The following is a 15,038-nucleotide window of genomic DNA, read 5'->3' on the forward strand; positions in this document are numbered from 1 at the left end:
CCTTTGATCTGCATTTAAAACAACCAAATATTTGATCTATTTTTATTTTGCTTGATCTGCTTGAACCACTTGTTCTATTCTGCCTGACATGTTTTCTCCATTTAAGGCCTTAATCTCCCCCAAATCTTTGCTGCTTAAATGTGTGTATTTTATATAAATAAGTCTATGTCGCTCTGTGTGAGTGACTTTATGACATGCATATTTATGTTTTAATGTTTGGTTGGACTTTTGTTTCTATAGTAATATAAATACTTTGTGTTTTTTTAAGCCATGACTGTTTCTTCTTGTCTAATTTCTCCACTGTGTAATTGGACAGAATAAAGAGTATTAGAGGTACCCGAACAACATCTCCAGTTTCACAAGAAAGTGGAATGTATTGTATAGCTGATTCAATTTAAGAAAGAAAAAAAGGTAATCAGTAAGAATAAAATTATAATCTATGAATCCAACCCCCTTAAACTAATTAAAAAAAAAAACTTGTGTCTAAGATCCACGACTATCCTATGCAAAGTTGGTTTAGTTTAGTTTTAATTTTAATCGCCTATTTGACTAAATTAAACAGATGCATGTCTATACGTTGTGGCAATATATATGCAGAAGCACCAATAAATTAATGGTGGAAGCACAAAAGTTACGCGAAAAACCAAGTGGGACATGGTCAGAAATTTGGGAAAACAATAAATGCATACAAGAATAAGTGCATTAAGCTTGAGGTATCTAAAATTATTGAGTTTCACTTAGCCGATTACGCAGGCCACTACGAGCAAAGGTTTAGATCTTGTTCTGCGTTTCAATTTTGCTCATTACTTTTCAAGGTTTAGGCTCTCTATTTCCGGTTAGGATTTCTACTGAATTCCAAATTTATGGTCTGTTTATCCATAGGCGACTTACCTAATTTCGCAGTTTCTGCCCTTTCAGTTCCACCGGCCCCCTCCTCTCCTTCTGATAGTTATAGTCGTCGAGCCAAGGGGCGATATGAAGAACGCACACTCATTAATTTTTGACGTGCTATAACCGGAAATATTTGACCATTTAGTTTAATTTTTGACGTGCTATCTAATTTAGCTTCCGAAGTCTTTATTCGACAAAGGACAAGTACACTTGCCCAGTTGCCCTAACTGTGGACATAGATTCACCGAGGGTTGAGACAACCATTTTCAGCATTATCAGGACGATTAAGAAAAAGAAAAATGTTTAGGTCGCTCATGTTCTTCGTATCATAGTCTTTGGGCAAACGACAAGATTTTGTGTAAATGCCAATCTTTAATTTCATTTTATTCTGATAGCTAAGAAAACCTCAAAGCTAAATTAGATATAGAGACCAACCATAATTTTAATTGAGTAGGGATTTTAAGTTGTGCGGTTAAAGGAACGAATATATGTTATACACTTCTTAATTAATAACTTAAGTTGCACAGAGGAATTCATCTTATATATTGGATAAATAATTTCAAGAAAATTATATTGGATAAGAGAATATTAGAGACAGGTGACATCTTATTAGAGTATTGAGGTTATTTCTTGCGATTCAAGCAAATAACCAATTATAGTATCCTTGATCCCATTTTCTCTTCTAGCTCTATACGCTCTTGTAACAAACGGTGAAAAACTCTGTACAAAACGTAAAGACTTGTGTAACTCGATCGGCTTGGTTAAAATTTTAAAAAACTTTTCTTGAGTCTTGACAACACCGGATTAAGCAGCCGCCTGCGTAAAAGATGTATTATTAGCTCAAAGCCAAAGCAACCACTTAGATATCATTAGAGAAAAATATGTGGTGGAGAAACCAGCCATCAATTATGAATAAATCAAGATCTTATCTGTTAATATCAGCTATACTAGAAGACACTGCGTGATTAATTTGTGGGGTTGCGATCCGTGATAATACAATGCACAAATACAAGACTAACTTACCATCATTTCATTATAAATAGAGGCTGATCTTAAGCTTATTTCAACACACAACACCTACATACATATAGACTTTGAAAACAAAATAGCGGCAATCATCATGGCTAAGTTTGCTTCCATCATCACCTTTATCTTCGCTGCTCTTGTTCTCTTTGCTGCTTTTGGTGAGTAATGATCTTATCAAAGGAATGAAAAATGTGTTTTATTTTCATTTATTTTGATAACTAACCATGAGAAATATATACATACATCTGCAGAAGCACCGTCAATGGTGGAAGCACAGAAGTTGTGCGAGAGGCCCAGTGGGACATGGTCGGGAGTTTGCGGAAACAATAATGCTTGCAAGAATCAGTGCATTAATCTTGAAGGAGCACGTCATGGTTCTTGCAACTATAAATTCCCAGCTCACAGATGTATCTGTTACTTCCCATGTTAATCAACCAAAAACTTTTGGTGCTTAAACACGTGTGTATTTTACATAAAATAAGTCTGTGTTGCTCGCTATGAGTGATGTTATGACATGCAAATTTATGTTTTAATGTTTGGTTTGACTTTGTCGCTATATAATATAAAATCTTTTTTGTATTTCATGCCATAAATATTTCTTCTTATCTATTTTGTGTTTGTCTTCAATACGGTCATATTCAAAAGGACTGAGAATTTCTCCAGTTATAATTGGGAAAATGAAAGAGTATTCATCCTAGAGGTACCCTAACAACATCTTCAATTTCCCAACTTGATATAGCTAATTCAAGTTGAAAAGAAGAAAAGGTGGTGGTGTGTTCAGTAAGATACTATATATATTATATATATATATATATATATATACTGATCCACGACAAAGCTTTTAGGTTTCCACTTACATGACCGAATCATAATATGCCAAAGGAAATTTTTATTTACAAGTTTTTGTAGGAAGTTCACGTTAAATCACTAGAGTAAAATTACAATTCAATAGATTGACCAGACTATATCAAATTCACGTTAAAGAAATGAAATATTATTTATTAGTTAAATTATGGTAATGAAAGAACTCAAGATCTGGCTATTCATTTTTCTAATATTGTGTATTAAAAAGCTTTGCGTAAAAAAGGTGCCTATGTTGGTGATAAATCAAGAAAATATACAAAGTTTAGGTTACGGTTTTGATTTCGAACTTAAAAGATTGTGTTTCCAACAAAGGTTTCGATTTCAGGCCGTGGTCTAGATTTCCGGTCAAATTTTCAATTTAGATTTATCTTACGGATAGGATTGTAGTCCCAATTAGTTTGATTTTAATTTAAATCGAGCATTTGACTAAACTAAATATATATATATATATATATATATATATATATATTCACTAATAATGGTGGAAGCACAAAAGTTGGGAAGTTGTGCAACAGTGCAAGATGCCAAGTGCAGGAGTTTGTAGAAATAATGAGTGAATTAGCCTTGAAAAGACACATTACGATGCTATTTTCCGGGATGACGATCTCTTTGTCCGCAAGAATTACTATATTGTAGTAAGCCTATATTTTGACTACAGTTATGTCTTTTTAAAATAATTTTATTGACGCTTTAAACTTTAAAATTAATTTTTCTGTTTGAGATTTTGATGGATCAAAAAAATAAAAAAAAGTTGGCTGATTCTTATTTTGTTAAAAAGAAAAAGGTAAAAAAATATATTTTATGTGGTGTGAACATGTGACCAATTCTCTTAGTTAGAACTTAGAAGTAGGTTTCCACCATACTAACGAATTTTTGTTGTAAAACAGGCCGATTAAATACATATTACTATGGCAGCTGCAAGCACCAGTTTGGCTGGCTTGTACCCTTCGGTTCTGTCTGTTTTGCGACGCTACGAAACAATAATATCGGTCAATGTGACCAATGTAGCATTAACTCAAATCCAAAGCAGCCACTTAGATATTTAGAGAAAAATATGTGGTGGAGAAACCAGCCATCAATTATGAATATATCAAGATATCTAATATCAGCTACTAGAAGACACTGCGTGATTAATTTGTGGGGTCGCGATCCGTGATAATACGATGCACAAATAGAAGACTAAACTAACCATCATTTCATTATAAATAGAGGCTGATCTAGCTTATTTAATCACACAACACATACATACATACATGCATAAAAACAAAATAGTGATAATCATCATGGCTAAGTTTGCTTCCATTATCACCCTTATCTTCGCTGCTCTTGTTCTCTTTGCTGCTTTTGGTAAGTAATGATCTAGTTATAATATGAATGAAAAATGTGTGTTTAAATGTTATTTTCATTTTTGATAACTAAACATGAGAAATATATTCATACATCTGCAGAAGCACCGTCAATGGTGGAAGCACAGAAGTTGTGCGAGAGGCCAAGTGGGACATGGTCAGGAGTTTGCGGAAACAATAATGCTTGCAAGAATCAGTGCATTAATCTTGAAGGAGCACGTCATGGTTCTTGCAACTATAAATTCCCAGCTCACCGATGTATCTGTTACTTCCCATGTTAATCAACCAAAAACCATTGGTGCTTAAACACGTGTGTATTTTACATAAAATAAGTCTGTGTTACTCTATGAGTGACTTTATGACATGCAAGTTTACGTTTTAATGTTTGGTTGGACTTTGTTGTTATAATAATATAATTTGTTTTCGACGTAAGACTGTTTCTTGTTGTTGTTCATATTTGTCTACAACAGCCAACATAAGCACTAATTTTTATTTATCAAAAACGTAAAGAACATAAAACACTCGAGACTCGACCATTAAATGGCCGCCGAGTATGTCAAATTAATAATCATCACTTATACAAGAAATTTAGGACGTTCACGTTAAATCACCAGCTAGGTGGCCGGAAAGCCCAATTTATTAGTTTGATCATACTACGTACCAAATTCATGCATGGTAAAAAGAAGGTATATCCAATTTTTTCCCGGTAATTTCTTTGTGTTTTTTTTCTTTAAAAGTTAAAACAATAGTTATTAATAGCAATAATGAATCTTAAAATACATGTTTGGAGTGAAGCAGGAACATATATATAAACACACAATATATAGCGCATTTTTTTTATTGTCAGAAAAAAAGATATACGTATTTCCTGAATTTTAAAGAATTCTCTATACTTTTAGATTTTTTAAAAACTTTATCTCTTATGAACTTTTAGTAATTCTTTTTTTTTCTGGTTAGTTTATTACGAGCAATTAATAAAGGTCTGGGGTATTTTATTCCCGTCTCGGTTTTCAGTTTAGCCCATTACGTTCAAGGCCATGAGTCCATGACCAACAATGGTTTGTTTATCCATAGCCGACGGAGCTAAAAGTTCCCACTGCTTGCCTTGCCGGGCGTCAATCGTCTTCTTCTGATGGTTGGAAAATCTACCGCCGGCGAGCGCAACGCATTGCTGAATCATCTAATTTACGGTTAAAGTTGTTTGCCGCTGAATTCTAATGGCGGAACGATACTGCTCCTGAGATCAACCAAACCATGACGTCGACGATATATACACTTTCCCTAACTGTGAAAATATCTGACGAACATGATCTCTCTGGTTTTTAAATTATAACGATTTAGACAAACATGTTAAAAACAGTTAAACAAAAACACTGATGTAAAAAGTTTTTTTTCGAATAAATTTTACATTTTATTCAAAAAAAAAAAATATATATATATATATATATATGACATATCAATATACTCGTGTAACTATGGCTTGGTTGTGATCTTTTTTTTTTGACAAACTTGTTATGATCTTATTTTCTTGAATCTTGACTACATCAGATTAAGCAGCCGCCTGTGTAAACGATGTATCATTAGCTCAAAGCCAAAGCAGTCACTTGGATATTATCAGAGAAAAATATGTGGTGGAGAAACCAGCCATCAATTATGAATAAGTCAAGATCTTATCTGTTGTTAATATCAGCTGCTAGAAGACGCTGTGTGTTTAATTTGTGGGGTTATACTACGTGATTTTACGATGCACAAGTTGCAGGCCTGACAAGTTGAAGACTAACTCACCATCATTTCATTATAAATAGAGGTTGATCTTAAGCTTATTTCTTCACACAACACATACATACATATATTGAAAACAAAATAGTGATAATCATCATGGCTAAATTTGCTTCCATCATCACTCTTATCTTCGCTGCTCTTGTTCTCTTTGCTGCTTTTGGTAAGTATTGATCTTACCATTAAACAAAAAATGTGTGTTTAAAATATTATTTTTTATTCATTTTGATAGTTAACCTTGAGAAAATTATACAAATATGCAGAAGCCCCGTCAATGGTGGAAGCACAGAAGTTGTGCGAGAGGCCCAGTGGGACATGGTCGGGAGTTTGCGGAAACAATAATGCTTGCAAGAATCAGTGCATTAATCTTGAAGGAGCACGTCATGGTTCTTGCAACTATGTATTCCCAGCTCACAAGTGTATTTGTTACTTCCCATGTTAATCTCCCAAAAATATACTTCCCATGCATGTTAATCTCCCAAAAATCTTTGGTGCTTAAACGTGTGTATTTTAATAAAATAAGTCAGTGTCACTCTATGAGTGAATTTATGACATACATGTTTATGTTTTCAAGTTTAGTTTGACTTTGTTGACTTAATAATATAAATATTGTGTACTTTTGTGCCATGACTGTTTCATCTTGTCTTCAAACACGGTCATTGTTTTCAAAAGGACCGAGAATTTCTCCACTATCATTATATTGGGCACAATAAAATTATAGTATTCCTCCTAGAGGTACCCCCTAACAGCGTCTCCAGTTTCACAAGAGTCGAATGTATTGTATAGTATAAGCTAATTCAGGTTAAGAAAAAAAAAGAGGTGGTGGTGTATTCATGAGTAAGAATATATATCTGTAATCCAACTCGATCCGTTGTACTGATAAAAAAATCTTCTGTGCAATGATCTACGTGAAAACTATGAATTGTCCAATTACATGACTGAATTATAATTTTTCAGAAGAAAGTTTTATTTACAAGTTTTTGTAGGAAGTTCACGCTAAATCACTAGAGAAAAATCCAAATTTAATAGATTATTGACCGGACTACCAAATTCACGTTTAGAAACGAAATAGTATTATTTAAGAGTTGAATCACGGTAGAAAAAATAACCTCAAGATTCGGATACTCATTTTTCTAATATTGTCTTAAAAAAAAGACTATGCGTAAAATGGTGCCTATGCTGGCGATAAATCAAGAACATATACAAAGTTTCGGTCAGGGTTTTGATATTATCAATTTGCCATGATTATAATGATATAAAATGTAGATGGGCCAATTTGGCGGAAATTTTGTTGGAATCATCATGTTAATTGGTGAAAATATTGTACAATCGTTTTTTGACAAAAATTTGTACGATCGTACTATTTTTGGCAAAAAAAATTAAAAATTTATGTTTTTGACGGTAAAATATAAAATCATATGCAAAAATATTATAGAAATCACGTTTTTAGTAGAAAAATTGAAAAACTCTTTTTTTTTTTTGCTGAAAAATGCGGATTCATGTTTTTCGGAAAAACTGTGGATTTCCGTTTTTGAGGAAATATTTTGGTAGGATGGTATTGATGATTTGGTGATGATTATGGTATGAAGATAATATTGATTAAGTATGTTAATTGATGGGTTAATAGTTAACTATTACAACCTAATCCATATAATTCATCATCAACCCATTAACTCATTACTCATTTAGATGCAGATAGTAAACTATTAGCTGGGTCCATGAGTAGGATCTGGTCGAGTGAACCCATAAGGTTTGAACCATTTTGTTATCTAGATTATAGTTACAAAGTTGGTTTATGCAGAAGCACCAATAATGGAGGAAGCACGCGCGAAGCCAATTTGGACATGGTCAAAAATTTGTGGAAACAATAATGCATGCAAAAATAATTGCATTAATAACCTTGCAAAGACACGACATGGATCCTACAAGTTGCAACTATGTATTCCCAACTCACAAGTATCTGATACTTCCCATATTACGTTATCTAGCAAAAATCTATGGCCTTGTGTCTGTGTAGTTTCGTAAAATAAGTATGTGAATGACCTTATAACATTTATTCATTATGTTTATGTTGGCTTGTTCTAATTTTATATTACTACGTACTATTGTTTCTTCTTATCCATATTTGTTTGCATATATACTCGTCCATAAGAACAGAGGAATCATCATATTGGATCATAATTAATTTCAAGAAAATTATACTATCTTGTTGGAGAAGATAATATACATGTGACATCTTATTATAGTATTGAAGGTATTTCTTGCGATTCAAGCAAATGACCAATTATCCTCGATCCCATTTTCTCTACTAGCTCCATGCTCATGCGACTAACGGTGCAAATCTCTGAAAAATCAAAATTATTTGTGTAAGTAGATATGGCTTGGTTAAGATTTTATTGTTTTGAGTCTTAACTACATCAGATTAAGCAGCCGCCTATGTAAACGATTTAGGCATATAGCATTAGCTCAAAGCCAAAGCAGCAACTTAGATATTAACAGAGAACAAATATGTGGTGGAGAAACCAGCCATCAACTATGAATAAGTCAAAATCTTATCTGTATAAATTAGCTACTAGAAAACGCTGTGTGCACAAGTTGAAGACTAGTTCACCATCATCATTTCATTATAAATAGAGGTTGATCTTAAGTTAAATTTCTTCACACAACACACATAGTTACATACGTACATTGAAAACAAAATAGTGATTTTCATCATGGCTAATAAGTTTGCTTCCATCATCACTCTTATCTTCGCTGCTCTTGTTCTCTTTGCTGCTTTTGGTGAGTAATGATCTTATCATATGAATGAAAAAATGTGAGTCTAAATTTTTATTTCGTTAATTTTGATAATTAACCTTGAGACATATATACAAATATGCAGAAGCACCATCAATGGTAGAAGCACAAAGATTGTGTGAGAGATCAAGTGGGACATGGTCAGGAGTTTGCGGAAACAATAATGCTTGCAAGAATCAGTGCATTAACCTTGAGGGAGCGCGACATGGATCTTGCAACTATGTTTTCCCAGCTCACAAGTGTATCTGTTACTTCCCATGTTAATCTTCCAAAAGTATTTGATACTTAAACGTGTGTGTATTTTACAGTGTTCAAGAAAACGGTATAGGCGGCCGCTTAGGCGCTAGGCGCTCATAGTTGATGGCTGGTTTCTCCACCACATATTTGTTCTCTGTTAATATCTAAGTTGCTGCTTTGGCTTTGAGCTAATGCTATATGCCTAAATCGTTTACATAGGTGGCGCTTAATCTGATTTAATCTGATTTAATTACTTATATTTAAATTATTAAGTTTTATATTTTTATACATAATTATAAACATTTATATATTGTTAATATAACTTAAATAATGTATTTTCTTACTTTTTCATAATTTATAATTTTTTATTTTTCTAACATATATTTTTATATAATTTTATATATATAATGTTTTATGTTATAAACGCCTAAACCGCCTAAAAACCGTTTAGGCTCCGACTAAACGTTTTAGACGTTAGGCGCTGGATTACTACCCTAATAACGTTTAGCATTTTCTTGAACACTGATATTTTACATAAAATAAGTCTTGGTCACTCTACGAGTGACTTTATGACATGCATGTTAATGTTTTACTGTTTGGTTTGACTTTGTTTGGTTTGACTTTGTTGTTATAAACTTACAATAATATATAAGTTTTATATACGGCGTAGGAGTCTTTCTTATTGTCCATATTTGTCACATATATTGATAAATAAAATATAAGTTTTATATACGACCTTTATTTTCAATAAGGATTGAGTATCTCTCCTCAAGAATTGGGCACAATTACTTAGAGGTGCCTAATCCAGTTTAATGAGAAAGTACTGGCTTGCATAGCTACTTCAACTTTAAGAAAGAAAAGAAATGGTGTGGTGGTGTATTCAGTAAGAATATTGGTTTTGCTATTCACAAATGAACATGTATATACATCATCAAATATATATCAATATATGTGAAAAAAAAACTTTTTGGGCTCTCTTGTTAGCTGTTGATTGTTTAGGATCCTTAATTTTTTGGAAGTGACCCTAGGTATGGGGTTTGCAAATTGTAAAAAACTCAAAGCAGTTGAATATATTGAATCATTCAGTCGAAAAAAAAAAGTGAAAAAAATCTTTTATGTAATCGATATCATACATAAACTATGAATTGTTCAGTTAAATGACCAAATAATTTGTCAAAATAAAAACTTATTTATAAGTTTTAATAGGAAGGTCGTGTCAATAGAGAAAAACCCTCAATTTAATAGTGTTTGATTGGACACCAAATTTACGTTGTCGAAATGAAATATTATTTAAGAATTGGATGGCGGTAACTCAAGATCATAGATACTATTTTGTAGGACCAACTCATTTTTAACTATGTCTTATAATAACATATATATTCTGCATAAAACATGCGCATGTTCATTTGGGGTGAAGCAAAAAAATGTAGAAAGTTTTGAATAAAAATGAAGATGATACGATCAACTTCTCAAGCGGAAGCTTTACGTGTGTGATGGCAACATGACGAGTTTTACGCATAGCCTGCATGAGTGTCGCTGGTGCATCATGGTCATTTTTCATTTCCGCATGCTCCTTTCCAATTCTCTACTACAGTAAAATCTTCATAAATTAATAAGATCGGGATTATGAAATTTTATTAATTTATAAAGGTTTTAATTTATCGATAAATTAATAATTATTAATTTATCGATAAATTAATATTTTATTAGTTTATGAAAGAAATTTTCTCATATTCATAATTTTGAAATTTTTTTTTATTACAAAATAAGATACTTTTGTTATTATTCACATTTTAAAAGAATTTTTTTAATTTATAATCCTGACTATCGTAATAGAATGAATGTTAATTGTTTAGTAGTTTATCTAGGTAAAAATGATAATTATTAGAAGTTTAGAGTTTAGAAAAAATTGCTAATACTATCTTTCATGGTAATGATGAAGTCGCAGAAGATATTGCAATACTTTTACAACCGGTTACTAAAGAAGCAATTATTGAATCTAAGACTTTCTATAATTTTTGGATGCGATTTGAGAAGACAACAATGAAAAAAAATAGAGATGAGCTCTAACAAGAATGCAAATTAAAAAATAGCCAAACAACCATAGAGTCATATTTTACTATATTTTTTAGATATATATATATATATATATATATTAGTTTACTTGATTATTAATTTATGATATTGATGAGATCATATTATTACTGAGAATTTTCAAAAAAAAATATTATTTTATTATTTTATTGAAATATGTCATTTTTTATATCAATTCTAAAAAATTTATTAATTTATAGCGATTATTAATTTATAGAGATTCCACGGTACAAGACAAGGTCAACTTTTTGTAGCAAAAATAGTAAATGTGTGACTAAAATGCTTGAATAACAAAGGTCAAGGCATATCCGTTACCAATGGTGGTGGTCTAACCCATAACTTTCAAGTTATAAAAAATATAAAAACATATTCGATCGGTTACACACACAAAAAAAAAAAAAGAGAAGTAGTAATATAATAGCATTAAAATTTTATATTCTAGCTATCTAATTTAGTAAAGAACTATTTTTGGTAAGAATATGTATAAATGTTATTTAGAATGAAAGTTTAAGTTTTACATGAAATTAACTTAAAACATAGTTCCATCCAAAAAATAAAAGTAAAAAACATAAAACTTTCAAAATTCAATTCATCAAACGAAAACCTTAAGCGATGAAGTTCTTGGTAAAAAGTTGTAGTTTAGTAAAATTATAATCTATCACTAGAAACTTATCTTTCGATTGCTAAATAAGTTTTAAAAATGTCAATAAATGAAGACCCTTTGACAAAAACAAATATCTAACAAATTAACGGTGAGTTTGCTACTTGTCCGTGGCAAGTGCTGGACTGCTGGGGCAGTAGGGTAAGAAAGGAAGAAGCTGTTGTTGTCACGTGGCTGTACATAAAATGTTTTAAAGAGGAGACAGGATCTTTGTCCAAGTTTGCGGGATGACGACTATCATGAAGTCGAAAACGATTTTCTCTTTCGATTACTGTTTTTTTAAACTAGTTGAAAAACAAAATTTAAAATCGGATACTTCTTCTCGGTGATCCGAATTTGGCAGAGTTTTATCCAAGAAGTTTTGTATGTGGGTATGAACTATGGAATTACATATGATCTATATGTATATGGGTTTGATTTTACAACTTATTAGTCCACACCCTCTAGCAAAGCTAGTTTGCAGATTATGAGATTAATAACAAAATAAGTGAAGAAACAACATATATTATCAACTTGCCCATCTAGTGACGGTCCTTGGGGGTTTCAATGAATGGAGAAGAAAAGTTTAGAGAGAATATCCAACATAGTTGTTTAAAAATTAAATGCGATGTGGCAATGACTTACACTACCACTTGTGTTGTGTAACGTACGTACTAGAATTTGCTAAGATATTTAGCCGTTTGACCAAGTCAAATAAGCCAACCAACGTGGTTCAAATAATGTAATATCCACCGAACCAAACTCCAAATGAGCAAACGTGGCACTTGAAACTAGCCATTACTGATCAGCACTCTGTTTACGAATTGGTCAAAGATATTATCTCATATGAGCATCAGGAACTTGCGTGTTAATATTTTTTTACTACGGTATGTGTTTTCAAATCTGTGGGGTGAAACACTAATTGTCCGATGTACACGTACGTAGTGAAAATCGATCTCCCCATCATCCTTTCACTATAAATAGAGGTTTGATCTCAAGCTTATTTCTTCAAACTAAAACACAGATATATATACATTAAAAACAACTAAGCAAACAACAGTCATGGCTAAGTCTGCTACCATCGTCACCCTTCTTTTCGCTGCTCTTGTTTTCTTTGCTGCTCTCGGTGAGTAATGATCTTAATTATATGAGTTTTAAAATTTTAATTCTTTCATTTATTGTGATAACTAACTTTGAGAGACATCCATCTATATGCAGAAACACCGACAATGGTAGAAGCACAAAAGCTGTGTGAGAGGCCAAGTGGGACATGGTCCGGGGTCTGTGGAAACAATAACGCGTGCAAGAATCAATGCATTAATCTTGAGAAAGCACGACATGGATCTTGCAACTATGTTTTCCCAGCTCACAAATGTATCTGCTACTTCCCATGTTAAACTACCAAAAATTTTTAGTACTCAAGTGTGTGTGTGTATTTTTAAAAAATAAGTAAGTATCACTCGTAGAGTGATCTTATACATGTATACCAGACATCTTTATGTTGTTGGTTTGTTATAATAAGATAATTACACTTTTACGTACGACGTACTACTGTTTTTCTTGTCCAATTTTGTTTGCAAAACTGCACCACAAGGTACACAGCCATTACGTGGGAATAAAGATAGAGAACTCGGAGAATATAATATACTGTTGATGATCTCTTTTAGTTTCCGATATAAAATATTAAGAAGAACTTTCCCATAAAAATTAACTGAGTAGTGAGTACAGTAAAGATTATATATTGAGCTTATACATAAAGAGAACTCAATATATAACATCATCTCCAATTTAATAACAAAGCTATTTTAGCTAACTAATAATACATCAGAAAATATATGCGGTGTATTGAGTAATGAGACGGAATGACTGATTGTTCATACTAGCAACTTGTTATGTTGTTATAAGAAAAAACTTCTATATATATCCAAGATATGTATTTTGGTTTATATAAATAAAACTTTTAATTTGATGTTTTGATTGTTACTCATTACTGAATATTGTAACAAAATATTTGTGTTTTGATTGTTAAATAAAATACTCCCTCTTTATCAGGTCTTTATTTTATTTTATTAGTATAGTATGAAGTTTAACAAATTTCTAACTTCTATGCAAATTATTAATAAAAATGATATTTTGTGACTCTTACTATTTGCAGTTAAAGAAGAAATATTGGTTGATGAATCATTTTAACAACTTTAAAATGCGTGCATTTAACTAAAACATTTTATATTTTCAAACATTGGGACTAACAAATATCTGTTTCATTTTTTGACAATGTAATTTTTTAAAGATTTTGTGTTTGATTGTTAATTTCTATCTTCTTACAGTCTAAAGAATTACCTTTGACAATTCTAGCTTGAGGTTAGTTGCAATAAGTAATTAAACCTCTCAATAAATGTATTACATATGGCCCAATGTCTCGACCATGTTTTTAAGTTTGAGTACGAAGCAATGCCAGTTTTGTTAGACGCAATTTACCTAAGCGCCATCTGTATTGGTCTTGTTCGCACTTGTCAAACTTTAGCACTACGCTTTTAACAAATGTTGAAAATGAATGAGAAGCCGACAAAACTTGAACTTAAGCCTTATCTACTCAACTAATTACGTAGAACAATTTTACAAGTTATAATACCGATGGATATATATTACAATCGTTACTTATAAAACTTAGGCCATATTGCCCTGCTACGTACGGGGCTTAGATATTTTGTTACTTGTAATAACCTAGGCCATATTGCCCAGCTACGTAGTACGTACGGGGATTAGATATTTGTATTTGTTCATTTTATTATTATATATTTATTTTGTTATTTGATTTATAATGTACACGATTTCATTTTTTGTCAAAATATATATGATATTATTGTTAAAATATCTTAGCCTAGTGGTAAGGACATTTCTCCAGGGTCGACCTCTTCGGATTCAACTTATAGTGCACCTTTGATAAGTTTCAAAAATAAATTGGTAAACTCTTGTTCTGTGGATATTGGTCACCTTAACAAATTCACTCACTGAACACTGTAAAACACCTTAATCCAACTTATTCGTCCATGTGACAAGTGACAACAATAAATGGTCTAATCCGCCGGCGCTGATGATGATGATAAGCATAATGGGCTTAAATTCGCTACTGGGCCTGAAGTGAGCCTTCGTGTTATTGTCTTTTCTATCTTCCAGTTGTGTTTATGTTTTTGTCTTTTGTGGTATGGGCCTTATGACACTCCATATTCTTTGCTTTTTTTTTCTTTTTTTTTTTCTTTTTTTTTTCTGGTCTTTAGTTTTTCTACCAGCAGGAAAGCAAACTGTGTTAAACTAGTATAAAAGAATAATGAAAGTCTGAAATTTTATTTGTTGTAAGAATTAGA

General features: G+C 31.9%; 5 protein-coding genes and 1 long non-coding RNA gene across 6 annotated transcripts; all 6 read left to right on the top strand.

Moving 5' to 3' along the window:
- The first annotated feature begins 310 nt into the window (after positions 1-310).
- LOC109125670 (uncharacterized) lies at positions 311-769 on the top strand. The gene is made up of 2 exons (XR_002032784.2): positions 311-411; positions 598-769. It is a non-coding gene; the product is annotated as an uncharacterized LOC109125670 (long non-coding RNA).
- A 1,192-nt stretch (positions 770-1,961) lies between these two features.
- Positions 1,962-2,510, top strand: LOC104702336 (defensin-like protein 1). Its single transcript, XM_010418190.3, has 2 exons — positions 1,962-2,075; positions 2,169-2,510. Exons 1-2 carry the CDS (start codon positions 2,012-2,014, stop codon positions 2,345-2,347), a joined length of 243 nt encoding a protein of 80 aa, XP_010416492.1. The 5' UTR covers positions 1,962-2,011; the 3' UTR covers positions 2,348-2,510.
- A 1,505-nt stretch (positions 2,511-4,015) lies between these two features.
- Positions 4,016-4,559, top strand: LOC104702339 (defensin-like protein 1). Its single transcript, XM_019227843.2, has 2 exons — positions 4,016-4,128; positions 4,230-4,559. Exons 1-2 carry the CDS (start codon positions 4,035-4,037, stop codon positions 4,406-4,408), a joined length of 273 nt encoding a protein of 90 aa, XP_019083388.1. The 5' UTR covers positions 4,016-4,034; the 3' UTR covers positions 4,409-4,559.
- A 1,398-nt stretch (positions 4,560-5,957) lies between these two features.
- On the top strand, positions 5,958-6,533 carry LOC109125668 (defensin-like protein 1). Its single transcript, XM_019227845.2, has 2 exons — positions 5,958-6,069; positions 6,170-6,533. The coding sequence occupies exons 1-2, from the start codon at positions 6,006-6,008 to the stop codon at positions 6,346-6,348; spliced, it is 243 nt and encodes an 80-aa protein (XP_019083390.2). The 5' UTR covers positions 5,958-6,005; the 3' UTR covers positions 6,349-6,533.
- Positions 6,534-8,502: 1,969 nt separating this feature from the next.
- On the top strand, positions 8,503-9,131 carry LOC109125667 (defensin-like protein 1). The gene is made up of 2 exons (XM_019227844.2): positions 8,503-8,687; positions 8,788-9,131. The coding sequence occupies exons 1-2, from the start codon at positions 8,621-8,623 to the stop codon at positions 8,964-8,966; spliced, it is 246 nt and encodes an 81-aa protein (XP_019083389.1). The 5' UTR covers positions 8,503-8,620; the 3' UTR covers positions 8,967-9,131.
- Positions 9,132-12,640: 3,509 nt separating this feature from the next.
- Positions 12,641-13,217, top strand: LOC109125669 (defensin-like protein 1). The gene is made up of 2 exons (XM_019227846.2): positions 12,641-12,799; positions 12,892-13,217. Exons 1-2 carry the CDS (start codon positions 12,736-12,738, stop codon positions 13,068-13,070), a joined length of 243 nt encoding a protein of 80 aa, XP_019083391.1. The 5' UTR covers positions 12,641-12,735; the 3' UTR covers positions 13,071-13,217.
- Positions 13,218-15,038: the final 1,821 nt, after the last annotated feature.

This window comes from Camelina sativa, chromosome 7 (assembly GCF_030686135.1).
Source record: "Camelina sativa cultivar CO46 ecotype springtype chromosome 7, ASM3068613v1".
NCBI classification, from domain to species: Eukaryota; Viridiplantae; Streptophyta; class Magnoliopsida; order Brassicales; family Brassicaceae; genus Camelina; species Camelina sativa.